General features: G+C 40.8%; 1 protein-coding gene across 3 annotated transcripts in view; it reads right to left on the reverse strand.

Annotated features, from left to right (window-relative positions):
• Positions 1-22,514, reverse strand: part of KIRREL3 (kirre like nephrin family adhesion molecule 3) — a 541,498-nt gene that overhangs the window by 209,592 nt on the left and 309,392 nt on the right. For all 3 annotated transcript variants that reach the window (XM_075190473.1, XM_075190474.1, XM_075190475.1), the window contains exon 2: positions 6,611-6,667. In XM_075190473.1, the coding sequence (XP_075046574.1) occupies positions 6,611-6,667 (57 nt within the window). The remainder of the gene's footprint in view (positions 1-6,610; positions 6,668-22,514) is intronic.

Raw genomic sequence — 22,514 nt, forward strand, 5'->3', positions numbered from 1 at the left:
AAGTGCTTAAATGTTCTATGTTTTGGAGTGGAAGTGACAGGAAATCTGGTGTGCAAAGGAAACGGCTTTAATCCCGACAACTTCTGGGGCGTAAAGATATTTATATTTGGATGCATGTCAGGATCACCTTTATAAAAAGGCAACTTGTATTTTAGGCCACTTTTAACCTCCCTTTTCCAAAGTGTACTGAATCTGAAGCTATTTAGGCAAGGTGTCAGTCACTACTGAATTCCCAATAACTGGCTGGCATTATTCATCAACTAGAGATGCTAGAACCAAATATTTCATGGAGGCAAGTGTACAAGTCAAGATGGGTACCCCAGATTGGGGTCTGCATTGTATAGAATGCTTTCTGTAATGTATAATAATCAATCACTAGAATGTCCTCTGCATTGCACGGTGATCACTAGAATGTTCTCTGCATTGCACGGTGAACACTAGAATGTCCTCTGCATTGCACGGCGAACACTAGAATGTCCTCTGCATTGCACGGCGAACACTAGAATGTCCTCTGCATTGCACGGCGATCACTAGAATGTCCTCTGCATTGCACGGCGATCACTAGAATGTCCTCTGCATTGCACGGCGATCACTAGAATGTCCTCTGCATTGCACGGCGATCACTAGAATGTCCTCTGCATTGCACGGCGATCACTAGAATGTCCTCTGCATTGCACGGTGATCACTAGAATGATCTCTGCATTGCACAGTGATCACTAGAATGATCTCTGCATTGTATAGTGATCACTAGAATGATCTCTGCATTGTATAGTGATCACTATATGTTCCATGTATTAGATAGTTCCATACTGTCCAGTAATGTCCAAGAGGCTCCTGTATTAGATGCAGACCTCCTCAACACCCGAGAGAACAAGCAATATTTCCACAAGGACGCCTGCAAAGCGTCCAAGAACACTGACTGGGCAAATCGCACCATGAAGCCTCAGCCCAGAGCCGGATCAACAATAGGGCTAGAGGGGCTACAGCCCAGGGGCCTCGGGCAGCTGGGGGGCCCACCGACATTTATCGGGTCTCTGACTGTCACCTGTTCAAGGAAAATGGTAGGCAGCTAACAGCAAATGTTATGCTGTTAACTGCCTGCTGTCACTGTAGGACTGACCGCGTAATTGCTACAGGGAGTGGAACAATGGAAGGAGGTAAGTTCACGGGGGGGGGGGGGGGGGGCCTCGCAGTATCCTTAGCCCAGGGGCCTCTCTTCCCTTAATCCGGCCCTGCCTCAGCCACCTCAGTGTGCATCAGTGACGTGTTCTAGACTTTAGATCACAATTCCTTAACCATTTCCCCCCTTCTTTTTTGTTTTATTTACTTTTAAGTTATCTACTGTTGTCTACAATTAAAAGCATATTACAGTTAAATAAAATGACTAGTAATCTATACCTGATATTGTTGATCTGTAACAACTGATAGTATGTGCTGGACGTCGGGAATAAAGTGTATGCAGGACACGGTCGATAGATCATATTGTGCTTTACACTGGGGCAGTGGAATGTGTTGGACCATTAATAATTCTGTTAATAAATTTGCTGGACGACATAATATAATGAACACTGGGTATTTGACATCGCAGAATGGGGATGAAACAATGTCAAGGGGGGGGGGGTTTGTAATACAATTTTGGAGTTATCCTCGCCATAGTCCTTTCGTATGGTAAAAAAACAGTACTGGAGATTTTCTTGATAAATAGCAGCAATAAGTGATTTTCTATTGCCGTGATAAGCAGCAATAGAGCATCACCCATATTGTTGCAGATTGAGGCCCATTTGTTATGTATGATAGGAAATTATTTAACTGAACTTTTAACAAAACTGCAGTGAAGATTCAGGATCAGAATGAACACGGTCCAGTTTTTAGTTGTTCCGTAATCACATTGTCCACTCTCCTGCCCCTCGTTGCAATGTGCACAATTATACAGAAATACCCTCTCCTTCTATTTTTATTACGAGCATAGGGGTGGTACATGAAGAAACAGTGGAAAATTCATTTTTATTATAGAGTAGCAAAGTGTTCCAGAGTAATGATATATGGAAGGTGATTTTGTTCTGCTCTTAATGGACTATCAGGAGACACTCACCAATCCAATGTTTAGAGATTGGAAAAGCTTTGTAGAAAATATTACACTGAGCACAAATCCCCTGTCGGTCCATTAAAAGGTAGAAGAAACCGTGATGAATCCTCACTCGCGCAGGATCTATTTGGTTACTAAAACAGCCTTTTAACAAACATTTGACAAAGTGTTATGCAGCATATAAAAAGACTTACATTTAACTGCAATTGTCAAGAGTGTGATAAGTAGGCCCCTAAGAGTGACTGCGGAAAATAAGGAGTTGTCAGAAAGCGTTGAAAAGAAGATCTCTAATTGCCTCAGTGTACCTGACTGATACAGATGTAGTTGCTGAACTTGGGTGATTGATACAGTGAATAATAAGGAGGGGAAACAGATTTGTTTACAGAAATTGATGTATTTTCACAAACCTAACCACTGTAAGACAGACACTTGGAAGAACAAACACAGAGAGGCACAGGGAATTATTAGCGGAGGGTCTCTGGAAAGGAGACATTTAACCCTTGTGTTGCCTCCCTACTTAGAGAAGACGTGTCCGCCATCCGCACAATCTCTACTAACCGACGGCTAATGACAGCCTCTTCCAGCCAGTAGAAAGACTGGGCAGTGAGTTCATGTGTCATAACATAAATGATGAAGGTTGGAAACTGTTGGTTATTATTAGAGATGGTCACTGACCCCCGTGTTTTGGTTTTGTATTCTGTTTTGCATCTGGATTACCTTCGTGTTTTGGTTTTGGTTTTGCAAAACCGCCCTTGCGTGTTTTGGTTTTGGTTTTGTTTTGCTATTTTTGAAAAAAATACAATTTTTTGGGTCTAAAATAACCTAATTTAGTGCTCCACCAGTTTCTTAGATAAGTGAGGTAATTCTAAAGCTAATAAATTATGAAAAAACAGTTGAATCCCTGGTAGGCCGTCCTTAATGCGAACACTTGTCTGCAAATTATACAGTCAAACCTGGTTGTCTACCTCCTCCATCTTTGATTATTGGCATTGTAGCCATCATCTTTGGGTGTATATTAGACCCTACACTTGTAGTTGAATATAAAAAAAGCAGCCTGCATAGATTGTAGAACTAGAAATTTGAATATACAAAGAAATGGACAAAGGCAGTTTGGTATCTGTCTGCATCAGATCCCCTCTCCACTAGGAATAAAATAGAAAACTATTCAGCCGTTGTATAATCTAGAATATAAATAGAAATTGAGAAAGGCAATTTGGTATCTGTCTGCATCATAATCATCAACATCCTCATTAGCGCCCTCATCACCTCCATAAATCTCCCCCTCATCCTCTTCTATTTCCAAAGTGGCATCCTCAATTTGTGTATCAGCGGCTACACTTGGGGTGTTCAGGTACACATCAGCAGAACTGCTGAAAGGGCCCTTCTTTATGGGTACACTAACAGAATGCTCACGATTAGACATACCACTGTTGGATGGACTCTCCACAGGGATCGGTGTCATTTCTGATTCAGAGCAAACATTATTCTCCAATGCCTTACTGTTATCTTGCAGCACGGCTTTGACGCGTAACAGTAGTTGTGCACCACTTGTAGGGTCGGTAACATTTTTGGATCTGCCACTAATAGCCAAAGGTGAAGGCCTCATTCTCTCTTTGCCACTGCGTGTGTAGAATGGCATGTTTTTTGTTTTTTTTTATCGCCACTTAACTTTTGCTCAGTAACACTTTTTTTTCGCTTCAACACAGTAAATTTTTTTGGGGGTTTTGTTTTTTGCACTGATTTGGAAACACTCTGTTGTTTGACATCGCCTTGGCCAGATGACGTACTGGGAACACTAACATCAGGACTGGTGACAGAACCTGGTTGCTCATTCTGATCATATGTGGACTGCTTTGAATCCATTCTGAGCACAAAGCACTGAGGAGTGCTAACAATTATTTGGTAGATACTGCTGACAGATATGACTTTTGACAGCCAGAAATATTTATGCACAATTATGGGGGACACCCCAAAAGCACTGAGGAGTGCTAACAATTATTTGGTAGATACTGCTGACAGATATGACTTGACAGCCAGAAATATTTATGCACAGTTATGGGGGACACCCCAAAAGCACCGAGGAGTGCCAAATATTACAAAAATAAAAATAAACCTCTATCCTCCTCCCTTCTCTAGCGATTTTTGTTACAACAATTGGAATCAGAATATTGGATTCTCTGTCTCTGCTCTAATCAGCCTGTGACTACACCCTGCTCTCTCCCTCTGTCAAATGGCGATGGATTGCTGTGGAGGCGTGTATTTATAATGTTGAAGTATCGCGAGAACCGAGCCACGAGATCTGACGACGTCACGATGATGTTTGGCCTCGATTTGGATTCGGAACGGACGGGAGAGTACCGAGCTGCTCAGCTCAGTACTCGGATACCCTACCCAAAGTTCGGGTGGGTTCGGTTCTCGGGGAACCGGACCCGCCCATCTCTAGTTATTATTAAAGCGGGAGGGTCATTGCATTGGGGGGACCCCTTAAAAAATGAGTCATCCTACCTGGAGGATTTGATCATTACAGGAGGCCTCTGTGGTGTGAGCTTTTAGGCCTGTCCCTGTATAGCATCACCCCACCATATGATTGCCGAAAGGGGAGCACACATAATAATCCATGTAGGAGATCAATTGGAATGTGGAACAATAGTAGCAGCTAAACATGGAAATAATCTCCATGGATCAGTAAAGTTCAGCTCCGGAATGTTGAGGGAAGGTTAAGGTTACTGTTATCAGTGGGTTAAGCTGGAGGCTGTTTAATATGAGTGTGGCCTATATATAGCCTGAGACTACAGAACAGACTGCTCCTTGGACTATGATTGATAAACACTAGTCTTCAGGAATATTCATATAGTCAGGACTGCTAGGAGTGTACAGACCTGCAATAAACACCATTTAAATAGTGATAATGTTATGCTGTCGTTTGTCACTAGTCTGGTTGTTGGCTGCCTGGGCAGTTTTTGTTTTTTTTAAATGCCTTTAACATCAGTTAGCTCCATTAATTACAATAAGTAAGAAAAACAGAAGCAAAACATCATCACAACATTGAAATGGGTCACGTTTATGAAGTCAATGTATAGGTTATGGGGAATGTTTTATTCTGTTTGATAAACATGAAGTGAGTGTGGGTGGAGGGTGAGTAGAGGACTCAGAAATGGACCATTGATGAAGTGAAATTTCCCACAGAGGTGAGTTGACAATGTACATCGGACCATGGAGGAGGGTATAAGGAGTGTGAGATATGGGGATCACAGATAGTATGAAGAGGAGAGACAACAAAAGAACGTTCTGTCAGATTACTGTAGAACACAGTGCTCAGTGCATACATTACAAACATGCAATTTTACTTCTATGCATGCAGGTATATTCATAATTCACAAGGGAGAGTACTAATAATAGTATTAATAGCAAGTATTCACTTTGCAGTAGTAACACATTAATATCTGGAAATGCATATATGTAGGAAGATAAAACCTGCGTTATCAGGTGTCACAGAGGTGTGAAGTCTGGTCATACCACCAATAATTGTACATTTCTATTTATGTAAATTATAGTCTGATTAGAGTTGGGACGGCAAATCTGTTCTGTGAGATTGATAAGGACTGAGAACACTGAAAACCTACAGTGTTTACATTTCACCCCTCTCTGTGGCATATTACGATACGGTGCCTGTGTGCTTAGAACATATACATGGCACGCAGGCCTGGATGTCTCGCACTACTCTGCATTTGGCCCCCTCTCTAGCCCCATACATGTACATACTAGAACCCAATAACAAACATGCCACACTCAGGTATAGATACAGATATTTCTGGTGGAACAGTGTGTGTCCAGCACTGATCATGTCTCCTGTCCCGGGAGATTTAAAAGCTAGAAGAGGCCAAAATGCGCAAATTTCAACACGGGACGGACATACCACAATCTCTTACATAGGCTTCCACATACCTAGCCCTGGTTTGTTTTACCTGGGATTGATTGGTTATGTGGCCTATTGGCAGCTAGTATTGTGTTTCCTGATCACTTTACACAAGATTCCAGACCATGGCCTTATCTGTGAGGAGTTTGTATGGTCTCCCCGTGTTTGTGTGGGTTTCCTCTGGGTGCGCCGGTTTCCTCCCACACTCCAAAAACATACTGGTAGCTTATTGGCTGCTAACAAATTGACCCTAGTCTATGTGTCTGTGTGTGTATGTGTGTGTTAGGTAATTTAGACTAAGCCCCAATGGGGCAGGAACTGATGTGAGTTCTCTGTACAGCGCTGCGGAATTAGTGATGCTATATGAATAAATGGTAATAATAAACAAAAGAGACCCACTATGGAAGCTTTACGTACAATCTATTATTATTACCAGTTATTAAGTCTAAGTTGTGCCATAGATAAAAGCAGTGTCTTAGTCCATTATAGATGGGGCAGCCCTAGTATGTAACTAATGCTCTCTCAACAGACGGCACCACGGTGCAAAATAAATATACAGCCACAAATCCAGCTCTGTCCTATCAGGAAATGAGAGGGACCACACTCACCTTCAGACATTTTCCGGAACTTGTCCTTTGACATGAAGCCCAGGACCAGACCAAATTCTGTAAAGCAGAAAAAGAAGCCGATGAGTCACAGAAGGAACAACAGACATCCCGGATTTAAACAACCAAATGACAAAGAACAGCTTAAACATATATATAAGAGCCCTGACAAACTAATGTGGGAATAAACAGCAGATCATTCACCTGCACCACACAACTACTAACAGTAAGAGTGAGGAGTTATATCCTGTACTGGGGCCGGGTGGTGGGAGAAGTGTATTTCCCCCTCACTTCTATACAACACAATTTGCTATATCTCTACAATAAACAATAAATATCGGGCATTATGATGGGTCTGCGGAGGGGAGCAGCAGATCTTTCAAAAAAGGATTTTTATATTAATTGAGCCTTCTGCAATATTGGACTTTATATGCCCGAGGAAGGTGGCACAGTATTGATTGTGCATTTGTTATTTACCAAGTCAACTATAAAGCATCAGGCAGCCTCAACACTCCATCCATAGGTCATGTCTATAGTACAGTATTACATATACATTATATATTACAGTATTATCCAATATACTTCATCCACCTCAACACTTCATAGGTTCTGTCTATTACATTACATACACATTATTTCTTACAGTATTACATATACAGTATAAAGGACAATATTATCCACTATATTCCATCCACCTTATCCATAGGTTGCAACTAGATTACATTACACATACCTTATTATATATTACAGTATTACATATACATTATATATTACAGTATTATCCACGATACTTCATTCACCACCTTTAACCTCAAAACTTTCATAAATTCTAATAGTTTACAGTTCTCTGACCTATAGAACCACCCACAAGCCTCTATCTATTTTGTTATTTTCAAACCCACAAACTATTATTACTATGAAGTATTTATTTTCCGTGAATCAAAATTAGATCTGGCTGTAAAATGAATTACCATCCAATGTCAGATCAGTAAGGGTCGGTCTGTAGTCCATTATTGAACGTTTCTGCCTACGTAATAAATTAGGAGAACAATTGCTGTGTGACCCTTATCCGCTGTTATCTTCCATATTGTACTAATTCTAGGGACATATAAAACAAACAACTCAGCCATATGCTATCCACACTCCAAGCATTATTCATGGCTTTACTCTGCCAAGATAGATCATGGAATGCAGAGTAATACAGGACTAATTAGCTGCTGTCAGTGAGGTCTCACCGCCGCCCCAGGGCCTATGATAACAATGATTTCATATTATTCAGTGGCAGAGAGCACTGAACTTCAGATGTTACCACCTCCACTCTTCGGCCCAGATCCCCACAGAGATGTCTTTACTGTTTTATTCATGCCGAGATTTACTAAACCTTGTTAATCTTCAGCGCACCTGAGGGTCTGTCCAAGTGCATAGCAGATAAGGTGCACTGTAGTTTTGGAACAAGACAGCAGATATATGGGTCACAGGGAACTTTAGTGTCTCCTGCAGTTTTCAAGTAGGTCACTGAGGCTCATTTATTAACACATTACTTTATTTTTCTGACTTTCTTGCTGTTCAGCAGGATTTCTATATATATATATATATATATATATACACAGTTGTTTAGTTTTGCTGCCTCTAAATAGAACACAACTCTGTTGCCTCAATACAATTCTATCCAATACGGAGCAAAGCATATCTGTGTCATTACCAAGGGTAATGATCGCAAGGAAAAAACTCTGATTATTTGAAAGCTCTTTCTGAAAAGCACAGAATGATGCAAGAATGATAAAAGTAAGATACAGAATAAAAGTTGCATGTACAAGACAATAAAGTTGAATGTTGACGGACGATGCTTTTAATGAATTGTGAATGAATGTCTGTACACAGAAGCCCAGAGCATACAACCTCCATCCAAAGCCATTTGTCTCTTCATAAATAGCTCCTTAGGGGCGGTGTCTCCTATCCCGGACACTTCTAATTTGTTTCATCTTAGCAGCACTTTGTCCATTTATTATCATTAATACCATGAATCTAATGCTTAGACGAGTCATAGTACATCCTTTTAACCTCAGCGCTGGGCTTGAATATTAATGGTAATTCACTTTACAGATTGGGAAACCGATTCCACGGAAGCATAACTCCCGTCGTGCGGAAGGGCTGAGTAACTCAGGGATAAAGGAATTAATGAAGTGAGTGTACGGTATATAGAACTGTAATCTCTGCTTGATAAATTGGAACACGGGTCTCTGAAGGACAGATAATTCCGCCCTTTCGAAATGAACAGCTGGCCAGGATGTGGCATCTCTCCGTCGCCTTAGGAACAGTATGTCTTTGATCTCTTAAAACCTCAAAGGGGGCTTTGGACTATCAGTAAGGAGCAGACGTGCACAGGTCTTGGCCGGAGGAACCACAAGATGCTTTTCTAATTCCTCTTTATTTATTTTTTCTTTTCCAGCTCAGCAAAGCTTGTACACAACCGGACTGGCGCTCTCTGTGGTAACTCCTTGTCTACCAGGATAGAAAGCAGGAGATGACAGACCATTTCTGAGCTCACGCCTGGAGCATCAGCACAGCTAAGAGACTTTAGGCTACTGCAAAGTGACCACATTTCCATTTTACTGTGGGGCATGTATAAAAAATGCATAAAGCAAGTTTGTGCTATATACATTTTTAAAAAGGGGTGTATTGCATTAAAAAGGGACCAGTTTATCTATGGTTACTAGAATATGACTTTCATATGCCTAAGGCCTATTATACATTAAATCAAGGTACAGCACAACCTTAATCACTGAAACAGCATTATTAAAACAAAAACAAAATGTTCTAAGATCTTACAATCTAGAGAGTCACCTCTAATCCACTTTTTACACCAACGTCAACAGGTACAAACCTCCTTTTGTATCCTGTCCTCATTTCAGAGTAGTGTTTTAGAAGATTTCCGCTTATTACAGTTGCTGTGTGAAAGTTATATACTCCATTGGGTTAATGTTAATGGTCAGAAATGACAGTTCTGGGATAGTGCAGCAGCCTTACACGCACATTTTACCTGACATTCAGAAAAATGAAAATGGGCTATTATAGGAATATTGGGCTGTAAAGTACAGTACTGCCACCTGGATGTTAATGGGGCTTATTAGATCATTTCTTTCTTACCAATAAAGGAACCTAATGATTGAAGTGCTAAGAACATAAGTGTATTATTGCATCATTAGTACTAAGAGACCTTTTGCATTGTTGGAAGTGAAAACGGGGAATCCTCTTAATCATACATTAAGATGAGCATCAATATAAAAAGGTGAATATGTACCAAAGAGAGCTTCTAGTGCCTCAATAGGGTCAAGACTTATTGGGAGATTACTGGGAGGAATTTCAGCAAGGGGAGCAAGGTCGCTCAGTCCTTCACCGTGTCCGTGGACAAAGGTCGTGATCGTTATGTGATAGTTAATGGTTAAATGGATGGGCATTATTTCCATGTAAAATATTTGACATGTCTGTTTTGATGATAAATTAATCCTAAACACTTTGGAATTGTTCTTAAAATGTAAAAATATAAATAATGCTAATCGCAATGCCCTAGTAAGAAGCAATAAACAAGATCTGTAACTTGTATGTAATGAATAAAAACAATAATGCTGTTATGGACACGCATACTAGGGCTTTGCGATTAGAACCTGCATTATGGTGTAAAGTGTTCACTAGCTGTCACTGTCACCAGCTCATTATACATCAAATAGGCAGACTATACATCTCTGTATTAGATAGATAGAATGAGTGCATTGTGCTTCCTCATTTCTTGATTTAAAAAAACAAACAAAAACACAAACAGTTGTCTTGCGTAGCTTTAAAGTTCTCTAGAAGATCAAACAATACAAAACTGGGTCAAGTTCCTTGTCCCACATATATTAAACCGCACTTAGGCTTTTATGGTCGGCTATTGATTTGTATTAGATTGGCTGAGCCATTATATGCCAATTAAAGTTTCAGACGCTGTATCAGTTAAATCGGCACATTTTAATTTCAATTAGAGCTTTGTAAGAATGGGAGAACATCTGCTCCTGAAAATACAGTTTGCAAAAACAATTTTATGGTTGACTCTTTCACTTCCGGCCATGAGCGTGCTTACGAGAGTGACAGCGGCAGGGGCGATGGTCTGTCACTGCTTTAAGAGATGAGGGACAAAAATGTTCCCTAAATCCAGTTTTACAGCTGTACAGATGGGGAGGACAAAATAGTTTAATCATCCATCATATTCAGCTCTCTCCCATCCACCTCAAGAACGGGTCCTTCATACCAGCACAGAGAACCCGTAGACTAACGTTAGTTGTTGTAAGAGCGCAGTGAAGGTACACTGCATAAAGGCTGCATTTAGAGTAGACGTTGTCATAGTGAATAAGTCCTAAATTATCACTCGCCTCTATCCAACACTCCTACGTTCAGCATTTTTACTGGCATATGATATATGATTACTAAAAACCATGGGAGGTTAAAAAAAAAAAAAAAAAAAAAAAAAAAATCGAGTTAAAGTTAATTGTCATAAAAGTGTGCTTATGGTGCCCCCTGTATAGCAGTGCCCTAGGCATGTGCCTAGATATAGTAAACTGAACCCCGTGGTCTTATCACAGTGGAACATCCTGCCTGCTTCCAGCGTCTCAGTACTCCTCTGGTCTTTATAACATACTTGCCAACTCTCCCTGAATGTCAGGGAGACTCCCTGAAATAGGAGTGATCTCATTCACTCCCTGAAGAGTCTGGCATTCACCCTAATGCTGAGCCAGTACAAGACGTGGTTGGCTTCGCCATCTGTGGCATGATGACACAGTTCAGAAATTGTGTCCTATGTCCATGTATTGATGCCTATAGAGGTTGCCATTTTCATGGAGACCAAGATTTAATCAAAGACTGACAGGTAAGACAACATGACTTTAGTAATGGAGACAGAAATGTAAGAGACACTTCAGTCTCTAATCATTATATTCTATTCTCTAGATTCATTAGCTGCTTTTGTTTAAACGCATAGTTGCCTATTGTCTGGGAGACTCCCGCATTTCTGGGAGACCTCCCAGTTCTCGCCCCTGCAATAGATAAGTGGTGGGGGTGGGGATTAATGATGCAAATATCGCGTCATCTTAGCCCCACCCCTTGCTGTAATTGTCCAAAATTGTGACAATTGTTTAGGAGGCAGAGACAAAATGATGCCATTCATCAAGCCCCACCCCCGCACGCCCACCTGCCCCGGGATCTCCCTGAAGCCAACACGGAAAAGCTGGCAAGTATGCTTTATAATTACAGAGACATTTCCTGTTACCTCACAGTGGTACTTACTGTAAATATGGTGATCCAGCGCTCGTCACTGTCCCCCAACTCCTACACTCATAAAACGCTCACTGTATATGTCAATATACTTTTTGTACAGAGATGGAAAAGAAACACAGAACAAGGCAAACGTTCGATTATCTGTTTGTGTGACTTTCTGGAGGTACACCAAGCATATTGAAAGCAAAGGCTTCAACACAGGTGTGGTTCATGCTTCAATTAAGCAAAGGCCAACCAGCATGGCCAGGGGTAGGTATAGAAATGCTGGGAGAGTCTGGGTGTCTATTATGGCTGCAAGAGGAGACCTCAGTGATAAAAAAGAGGGGTGATCATTGGGAGGAACTTCAGTGACCAAAACAACTTAACTTACTAAAACTTCACAAACAACAAATTCTAAGGCAGTGAGGGGATCTTTGAAGTAGCTGGAGGGCTGCACAGAGGAAGAAGTTCACAGAGCACACCCCCCTCCTCATCCGGGGAGTCCGCGTGACCTCCGTGCACTATACAGAGGAGGTCAACTGAAGCGGAAGTCTGCTGCCCCCATTCTAATCGGATCGGGAGCAGTCGGCTGGATATCACAGTTGAGCTTTGCCACATAAACGGCTCATTACCACTGGCAGAGCATGTTTGGAGTTCAGAGGTACAAAGAGCACAGGCAATGGTTTACTGAGCAGAGGAGGAAGCGATGTGTTCAGATAAATCATCTGCCACCAGGATGCTAAATGCTATATAATGGTACCAAGTTATCCATGCATTAGTATTCCTTTCCTAATGGCATGGGTGTGTTCCAGTAGGACATTGTCCCCAAAGAACAACCAGTAGTCTCCAATGGTTTGATGGGCTTGATACTGATACGGACACACGACTAGCCCCTTAGCTGGTGCAAGAGATACGACAGAAAACCAAGAAACTTTCACACGCAGAGCTTCAATCCAACGTGGCTGCATTCGTTCAACTTTGGCATGCCCACATTGTGCATCGCCTACGGGCACACTCCCCTTACCCGCCCCGTTCACTCCCCGAAATCGTAAACAGTGACAGTCGTAACTGTCATTTGTGTTGGCATACGCAGCGGACTTGCTTTCGCTGACAGCAAAGTGTCCTCGTCCTGGGCATGCGCAGAAGGGAGTTGCGTATGATACGCACAAAAAACAGATACGTTTCTTAATGGCTAACCAGTCACATTACTCTATTTGTACATTATATACTAATGTATTGACTTTTCTATATAGTTACTGATAAATCTGAAATTTGCATGTTCCATCTGCTGTGCACCCATCCCCTTGAAAAACATGTTTTTTACATAAAACAAATAAACAATCAAATACTACATTTAATAAAATTGCCATGCTAATAAATGAAGTACCCTGAGCTGGATGGATCAGCACACAATCATCCAATCAGATGAGGCTAGCTATGGGTCAGCACACAATCATCCAATCAGATGAGGCTAGTCATGGTTGCCAATCATCATTTCTTGCACATTGATACACAAACCCACAACACCTGCAAAAGTTATGCTGCCTAAAAGGTGTACCTGTCTAACTGTGTTGTAATTACTGTACTTCGCTTTCACATTTTGATAGGGTGTCTAGGCAAACATTAAATAGTATTTATTACAATGTCCAACGAAGGAAAATCAGGACAGTCCCACCTGTTTTGATTATTGGAAATGTGAACACTCCTGCAAAATTCAGGACTAATCAGATTAGTATCTTTTTTTTGGTATCGAAAAAGCAAACAAATGTACTTTCGTCCTTAAATGAACCCCTCCACCCAGCAAAAAGACCTGTATAATGAGACTATAGGTAATATAATTGTATTGTATACATATACACATCACCCCACAATGCACCCGATTACAGGACATATGGTCTGTATCTGACTTTATGTCTTCCCCTGTTACATCTGATTGCATCAGTTCCTGGATTCTCCTGTAGTTACATTTGTTTCCTGATCAGAACTACTTTAAATCCACCAAAATGTTCAATATATTGTGTAATTTAACAGAGACAGATTATTGATACCGGTGTCTGCAGCAAAGAAACAACATCTCGGCCCTATTACGGCAAGAGCTAGAATGAAACAGCTGCACTGGAAGCGACAAGCAGGCCGGTGGAGCGGGGAGCATTACTGGTGACAGCACCTAAATGAAATGTCAACACAAATTGACCTCTTTGCCTCCCCCACTTTCTGTGACTATCGATCAGTATTCACTAACCAAGGACACTATACGAGAACAGCAGGATGGGAACAGGTTATGTTTGGGAGGACATCAGACAAATAAGAGGTTACTTGGACAATCCTGCGATATGACATCTGACACGCCTGTGAGATGGGGATTGCGGTGTACTTTCAGACTACAATTACAGGCAATGGAGGAAATATGACTTAAGGGAATCTTTCTAAATCTCCTCTAATATGACTGAGATTCACCGTATTATATTGTGTTTCAAGAGGCTTTTTTATCTTCCTCCCACTGGTAATGCAAGAAAAAATGAATAGAGGGTGATTTAGGAAAATTGCTGAAGGGAACATAGACATTTACTTGCAATCTGCCGTCTTCTATTCAGCAGAAAATGTAGACCTAGTGCAAGAGCCGGGGATAGGATATGTAATGCCCGTGTATAACTGTCTGGGTGTAACTATACCTGTATCCACAGATATCACTGGAATCCAATAAGCTTTCAATAGAACCAGCTATGGTTAGCTATCATAGCATACCCATTTGTATTCATTTATTAAATAATTATTATTAATATATTGCTATTAATGCAAGTGTAATGAGCACCAAAGTCAATGAGTTTAATTCACTGTGGGGGTGAATATTGCACCCCCTTCAGATATCCAAATTTGTCTAGCCAATAATTCCGGTTTATACACCCAAGAACCTCATCATTGCTCATTGTGTCTCACTGAATGGACAACGCTGGTGATGGTAGTGTTAGGCTGTGTCTCTCATCAGACACGTACATACAAACATTCCACATTTCTACTACTAAGTAAGATACCTATTGTGTTTACTGGATTGTATGGTTAACTAAAATAGGTCAGTGCCTATTGGCCACATGAGAAAGCTCTGCAGTGATTTGTGGAATAGAAACAATGTAAGAAAGAAATGATAAAAGGATCCGCTCATAGAAATAATATCATTAGTACCATGGAAGTTATATCAAAGGCCAAAGTCAGCAAAATGCATTTTATAACCCATTAATGGTTATATATATATATATATATAATTTTTTTTTTAAAACATTTAAAATTAATAAAATCTATTTTTAAACTATATTTTGGTTTTTACATCAAACTGACCAGAGAGACCAAAACCCAGCCCCAACAGAAGCACACCTGCACCGACTGGCCCGGTGAAATAGTAAGCTCTCACCTCGCCAAAGGAGCTGACGATCACTCCATTTGTTCGTTCTGAGACAGAATGTTTTGTGTCACAGAAGCTAAAGAAATTCGTTAGGACATGTGTATAGCTATAACAAGGTGTTTTAGTCAGTGTGACAATATGACAATAATGGATGAATGAATATTGTGCTGTCATTCTCTGAAGACTAGAGGACCAGATGAAGAGCACAGATCTGAAGGTAAATCGTGTCAGTGTGTACGTATGAATCCTCAGACTGATCGGACCTTCAGTCGTAGGTACAATCGTTTGAGATAACACGTCTGTCGGAAAATTCTTCAGTGTGTACCTAGCCATAGTAAATACTGCTCTAGTGTAACAAAAATAAATAATATAATTACAATGGATGCAACCACACAATGATTGCATCAGGCTATAGTTTTTACACTTACTAATTTTGTTTAAACAGGTAAAACAATTATCACATACATACAGAATTGGGGGTCTATTTATTGTTATACAGCGATAACACTCTTCAACAAGCCCCATTAAAGACCCTCCTTTTATTTGAACTGACTTTACTGTTCACCGACAGCCTAGTGCGAATGCAGAAAGTGACACCAGCATGCACAGGTAAAGTCCACACATCCACGTAAGTTTCACCCGGTCTTCCCAACTTCACTGGACCCCATAGGAACAGGTAGGCTAATGTCACTCTAAACATAGATAAATCCTTAACATGGCAGTGCCCAGAGTTCTATGGGGACTGCGCTAACAAACAAAAAGTAGGTTAATGAATGAGAAATCTCAGATTTCCGTGTTAACCCCTTCATAAACTGAGTGAAGCCCTGCAACAGCCATTTTCGGTTATTGCAGTTTGTTAAATGGACCTCTCAGTTTTAAAATGAATAATATTTTTTCCAGGACCTAGCAGTTTGGATATACAGCGAGAGGTAGAGACCTGGCTTATTAATATACAAGAATAATGTGAACGTTATACTGTAGTTGGAAGAGGATGGTAGCTGACAACAATGAGAATGACATTCCATTAAGAAACCCGTCCTTTACGGTCTATAACCTCCTTCTGGCGGTGTTAACAGCGTGATTAGCATGTTTTCTGGGAGCAGCGAGGACTAGAGCAGACCCCACAATGTGCCGAACGGTCCCCAGTACAGTAACACCAACACACTTGCGTCATCATACTGTAAGTTGGAGAATTGCTTCTCGTATCCCTGACAATGCCCCTCACTCTCTCATCAGAATTAAGTGTCCATCTTCAGTTTTAATTAGCCCCTTGGCAGTCTTTTCCAAAGGTCGTTCGCGCAGCAGTTTCGTCCTCCCCCACCTCTGCCCCGCTCCTCTGGAAAGACATTCATATTCTCCAAAAAGAAAGCTGAAAAGGGGAAACTTGTTATTTGGCAAATGTCAGCTGGACGAGTTTGAGAAGAGAAAAGTAAGTGAACTTTCCCAGCCGCGAGTTCCTTAAGGGAGGGAGTAAAGAGCGCGCGCTTGCCAAATTTTATTCAGGATAGAATGTCACTCCAATGCTGCACGTGAACTTTTCATCCAGAGACCTTGGACTAGAAGCACAAATCTCTCTGCTTTCTGGCATGAACAATACACAGAGATTTATATTCCAGCTTCTAGCTGGGGAGGTTTGCTACGTATATTAAACAGATTTTACAAAATAGGTTAGAGAGGCACACAGGAGGCGATAGACACATTATACGTTAGATTAATGGTTATTGATATGAACCATCAGTCACCATCCCAAGTAAACATCAGAAATATGTAACAAAAAGCTGATAATCTGAAGGTATGGGGGCTAAAAAACAGTACATGTACCTGTCTCTATCACCGCGGTGTAAGAGGATTGTACAGGGGCCGATCCACCTGCCTCTATCACCGCGGTGTAAGAGGATTGTACAGGGGCCGATCCCCCTGCCTCTATCACCGCGGTGTAAGAGGATTGTACAGGGGCTGATCCACCTGCCTCTATCACCGCGGTGTAAGAGGATTGTACAGGGGCCGATCCCCCTGCCTCTATCACCGCGGTGTAAGAGGATTGTACAGGGGCTGATCCACCTGCCAGGTTATACAAAGACATAACTGAAAAGCACTGAAAGAAAGCAGCGAGCAGTGTATTTAATAAAAGTAGCAAGAAAGAATATACAAGCCTATAAATGAAAGTCATCTGAAGGTTGACAATACATTTAGGTGACCCGTAGAACCAGCTTAGTGTTTCAGATAACATAAATAATACAGAACTGACTCCCTACGATTGTTCAGCAACGCCGTTCTCCTACAGGAAAATAATTATCTCCTATACTGAAACATGGCAGTGAAATCTATTACATGGCCATTCATATGGGTGTGTGCTGCTGTAGAGACACTATATACTGAGATGGTGCTATATACAGCACTGAGATACCGACTCCCCGTTGGCCACGAAGAGTTACAGACGTCAGGAAAATGCTTCTAATGAAAGCACCAAGATCACCCTAAACTGGTAACAAAAATACTCTATAAACCTCACCTTAGAGACCCAATCAATAAATATTACATACCTCCAAGTATAGACATTAACATAGAACATTAATAGACTTTACACAGACTTATTGCAATATAATTTTATTTTTAATTTGGCTGTGAATAAACCTGAAATCCCCGCGGACAGACCCTGCCAGTTCCCTGTTCTGTCTGTCAGTAATCTCTGCGTAATACAGAAACTCCTCTGACCATGATGAAAAGGAAACGCTATATTAAGTAACTTGTTTCTCAGTCTTAATTGATCATGTTGATGTCTGGTGGTTTTTAACTTGCGCTGTGATATTTCCTCATTTAGCTGACAGCTGCGTATGAACACTCTGTGTTAAGAACATAATTATCAAGACTGGCACAACAGGTCTATGTGATCCCAGCAGCGAGCGCCACTTAATGATGAACCCGCAGTAACAAGGGAGAATTCTGCAGTTATGTTATATATTACATTTCAGTGCTGAATATATAAGCACTGACATTGAATTACTCTACAAGCCGTTCTGCATTTTCTGTTCTGATATTGAGACGGCCTATAATCACTCCTTTCATTTAAATATTTTTCTTCTAAAATACTTCTCTGACGATGCTGTGCCATCGCCCTGGTCAGTGCAGGATCAAGCATGAGAGCGGACTGCACTACAGTGATTGCAAGAGACCAGCGTCAACCAGCGCTCCTTCTCCAAGCAATTACTGCCCAGCGGTCACTGAAGAAGAGCTTGGGGAGACCAGTCCCTATTTTGGCGGGACTATCCAGAGTCGCAGACTAATAAAGGGGTGTGGGCTCCTGAGAACGTAGGCACCATTGGGGTTTGACAGGGGAGGGGCTTAATTTGTCCCGATTTTGCATTTTAAATTGTTGGGATGTATCATCATCAACACCATTTATTTATATAGCGCCACTAATTCCACAGCGCTGTACAGAGACCTTACTCACATCAGTCCCTGCCCCATTGGGGCTTACAGTCCAAATTCCCTAATATACAACACAGACAGACTAGGGTCAATTTGATTGCAGCCAAATAACCTACTAGTATGTTTTTGGAGTGTGCGAGGAAACCGGAGCACCCGGAGGAAACCCACACAAACACGGGGAGAACATACAAACCCCACACAGATAAGGCCATGGTCAGGAATCGAACTCATGACCCCAGCGCTGTGAGGCAGAAGTGCTAACCACTAGGTCACCGTGCTGCATGGCATCATACCTTGTTTTCTGGTTTCTCTCCATCGCCTGACAAGGCGCAGGAAATCTATCCAAAATGGCCAATAAGCGCTTTTTTTAAATTCAACTTGCAAAAAAAGTGAATAGGAACCATGTTTTTTGTTTTGTTTCTAAACTCCACCAAGAAATACTTTGCCTTTTCAAACTGTAAAATTACTGATAAATCGACAAAATCTCTTAGTATCAGCATTTGAAGATGAGACACATTTTACACTATCTTACCTCTAATACGTACAATGTATAGGAATGTTATAAGTAGGCACACTATTTAATAAACTATAAATCCTACTGCATCAAAATAGAGGGTGACTTACATTTTTAACCTAAGACTAGAATGTACAGTAGTTTCCAGATGGTGATGTAATAGTGGTAAAAAATAATGTTTTTATCTCCCCAAAAAAAGGTTGTAAAATGTTTACACAACAGATAACATCCCTCTATCAAAAGGATGGTAGTCTCATGTCTGTAGTAACAGCATTGCAGCTCTTCCAACGCCTTCTCTCACCCCCAGCCTCTATGTTCCGTACTGTTGGGGCCGGCTACAATGAATCACATTGACTTCTGAATACCTCCCAACAACCACCTCCGTCTACACTGAGCACTGCTGGAGATAGTTGGCCTTTTTGTTTCCCATCACTCAGGCTCTAGAACCATTGCCTGCAAAGACTTACAAATCCATTATTGGAAATGGAATATTGGCAGGATGGATTGTGTCCTGCCTCGCAACAAGGAGACTTTCTGCTAATTTATATTTGATTCTTTTGAACATTAGCAAAAAGCCTTAAATTGCAGCAGCCTTTTCTGTTTATGGAATTTCAATAGCAAAACCTTTAAATGCAGTAATGTTGTAGCTTTGTCTTCACAATAGCCACAAGAGAAAGGATAATGGATACTTTGGCCACTTGCAGTACCTTGTTGGTATTTGGTTCCAATTTATAGATTTATCATTAAAGAGGAGCCGTGCGCGAAATTGGGCTCAATAACATTGTTCTATTAATTTAAAGAGCCCCCTTGCTTTTTGTACTATTAATGTGCACAATTTCTACCATACGTTCAATATCTGCAACAAAAAAAAATAAAAATAGATGTATCCAAGTGCTTGCAGAAATAGAATACAAAATATGCACATCAACACACTTTCATACTATAATACAGGTAGCCTGTCTGATCCTAAAAGGCACAATATCACCCACACTGCTAATTCTCATACTTCCTGCAGTATAGTGCAATATGAACTTAACGCGCAACGTGTGTCTATAGGTGCGTTTCCTAGCATCATTTTTGGATTATCGTTAGAACGCACAAGGCCTGGGAGTCCTTAAAGTGGGACATCATTAAGGGATGCTTTGGTACGTCTCAACACTTCCAGTTTCAAGTAAGTGTGATTCTTTATTGCCACAAAAAATTACCTATCACAGCAACTTACCAATAGTTTATCACTGAGAATGCACGGGCGCTCAGGCTATACATGTAACATCTACAAATATATATTATATATGTATAGTAGACATAATATAACAGTTGTATAATATCTACCTCCTCAAGCCCAGAAAATATTTGTAATTTTGTTTTGTAGACATTGTATTTTGAAAACACATAGCCTGAAAACAAAATATTGATTGCAATAAATTATTTTACCTGTTAAACTACTGCAATACCTTTACTGTTAATGCAATCTACAATTGTGGTCAAGTATCGCCCCAAATTTAAATAAAGCATTTTAAAATAAGGATGTATCATTCTTCTTTACATTTCTTTGTAATAAATTGCATATACTTGTAACCTCCTTTTAATTTTGAATTATACCCGCAGTGAGTGAATACAGCATTTCATTATTGCAGTTTGTATACAATTTCTGTCATGCAACATTTTCTTAGCTAGAAACATTGCAGCACACGCTCACAAAAATTCATTGTAGTAAAAACCATGTAAAACTGCAGGAAAATGGGACAGATGAGATAATATTAGCGGCCTATTGTGTTGGCTACATGAGCTGTATGGTGAATCAGACGTGTCCATAGGACGTGACACAATCCCGGTGGCCCAGTGTGTGAACGCACCTGCACAGTCCTTTATTCCTTGTCCAGCACAGACCATCTTAATAACGGTCTGCAAATCTCCTATATCCTCCCAGCACTTCCTCAGCTAAAGTTTGGTTCTCCCTCTACGAGCAGTGCAGCTCTTCTCTCCCTCGACAGCCAATTAAATGTGTGCGTTAGAGGTTGTGCCAGTAACACACGACATGCTGAAGAGGTGCCTGTCTGTCCCCCCCGCCTGCTGCACAAGGAGATCCCTCAAGCACTTCTATTTGTCCCTCTAATGACCCTAATTGTTCCCCCGTATCTCCGGGAGATTCCGCCACAGAGGTTTATTGCTAGATCCTAACAAAAATCTAATGAGCTCATGAAAAGATTGAAACACATCTGTCTACAAATAAAATATTGTTAGAGACTAGGGATGTGCACCGGCCACTTTTGGTGTCTCGTGTCTCGTGTTTTGTGTTTTGGATTCGGATTTGCTTGAGGTTTTGGGTTCGGATTTGTTTTGAAAAAAACATAAAAAGTGTTAAAATCAAGCTTTTTGGTTTATTTTCACTCCTACGCTATTATTAACCTCAATAACATTCATTAACAATTATTTCCACTAATTCCCAGTCTATTCTGCAGAATCAGTGAACTTTGTAATATTGCAGTACCAATGGACTTATAAAAAAAATAAATTAAAAAAAATATCCAAAAACAATCCTGCAGTATAACTTTTTTAAAATTTTTCGTGCTGTGCTGTGTCCTTCTAAGGGCATTGTTATTTCCCCAGCACAGCACGAGATATAGCAGGACAGAGGACCACCTAACACACCCTCCCTCTACCCTGATCAATGCCCGAGTGAAGATGGCGGCGACTAGCGGGGAATTTATAGGATCCGAGTATCCGACAGCGGGATTATGACTCAGAGCCTCGGTTTCAGTTTTGCAACTGGCGGGAATACCCGGATCTGTCTCGGATCCGGCTCGGATCGGCAACGTTCTGGTGTGCTCGGATTTCAGAAATCCGAGCCCGCTCATCTCTATTAGAGACACATAAGAGATTTGTGTGTTAGTGATGAGAATGCGGATGATTGGGATAACTTACAGAAATGTACATTATATAAAGTACTAAAAGCATAATTACAGCGTTGTAGGTTAGCAAACAGGTCCCCTGTATCAATACAGACTATAAAAAGTTCTTGGATTAAGCAGTTGTATATTTATATATAGGTTTAGTTTATAATGAAATAATCTTAATTGTTTGGTTCTTCCTTATGTCAAGATCCTTTTTAAAAGATTTTAAAATGTATTTTATAGCTATAAAAATATAACTGTGCAGTAATCCATGGCAGGTCTCATTAGTGTAACCACCTTACTAGACTCACAGATAATAACCGTTCGGTTGCTAGGAGTTTATTTGCCACAAATGAAATGTGTCTTATAAAGATTGTCACAAAACCC

Source organism: Mixophyes fleayi, chromosome 11 (genome assembly GCF_038048845.1).
Source record: "Mixophyes fleayi isolate aMixFle1 chromosome 11, aMixFle1.hap1, whole genome shotgun sequence".
Lineage (NCBI taxonomy): Eukaryota > Metazoa > Chordata > Amphibia > Anura > Limnodynastidae > Mixophyes > Mixophyes fleayi.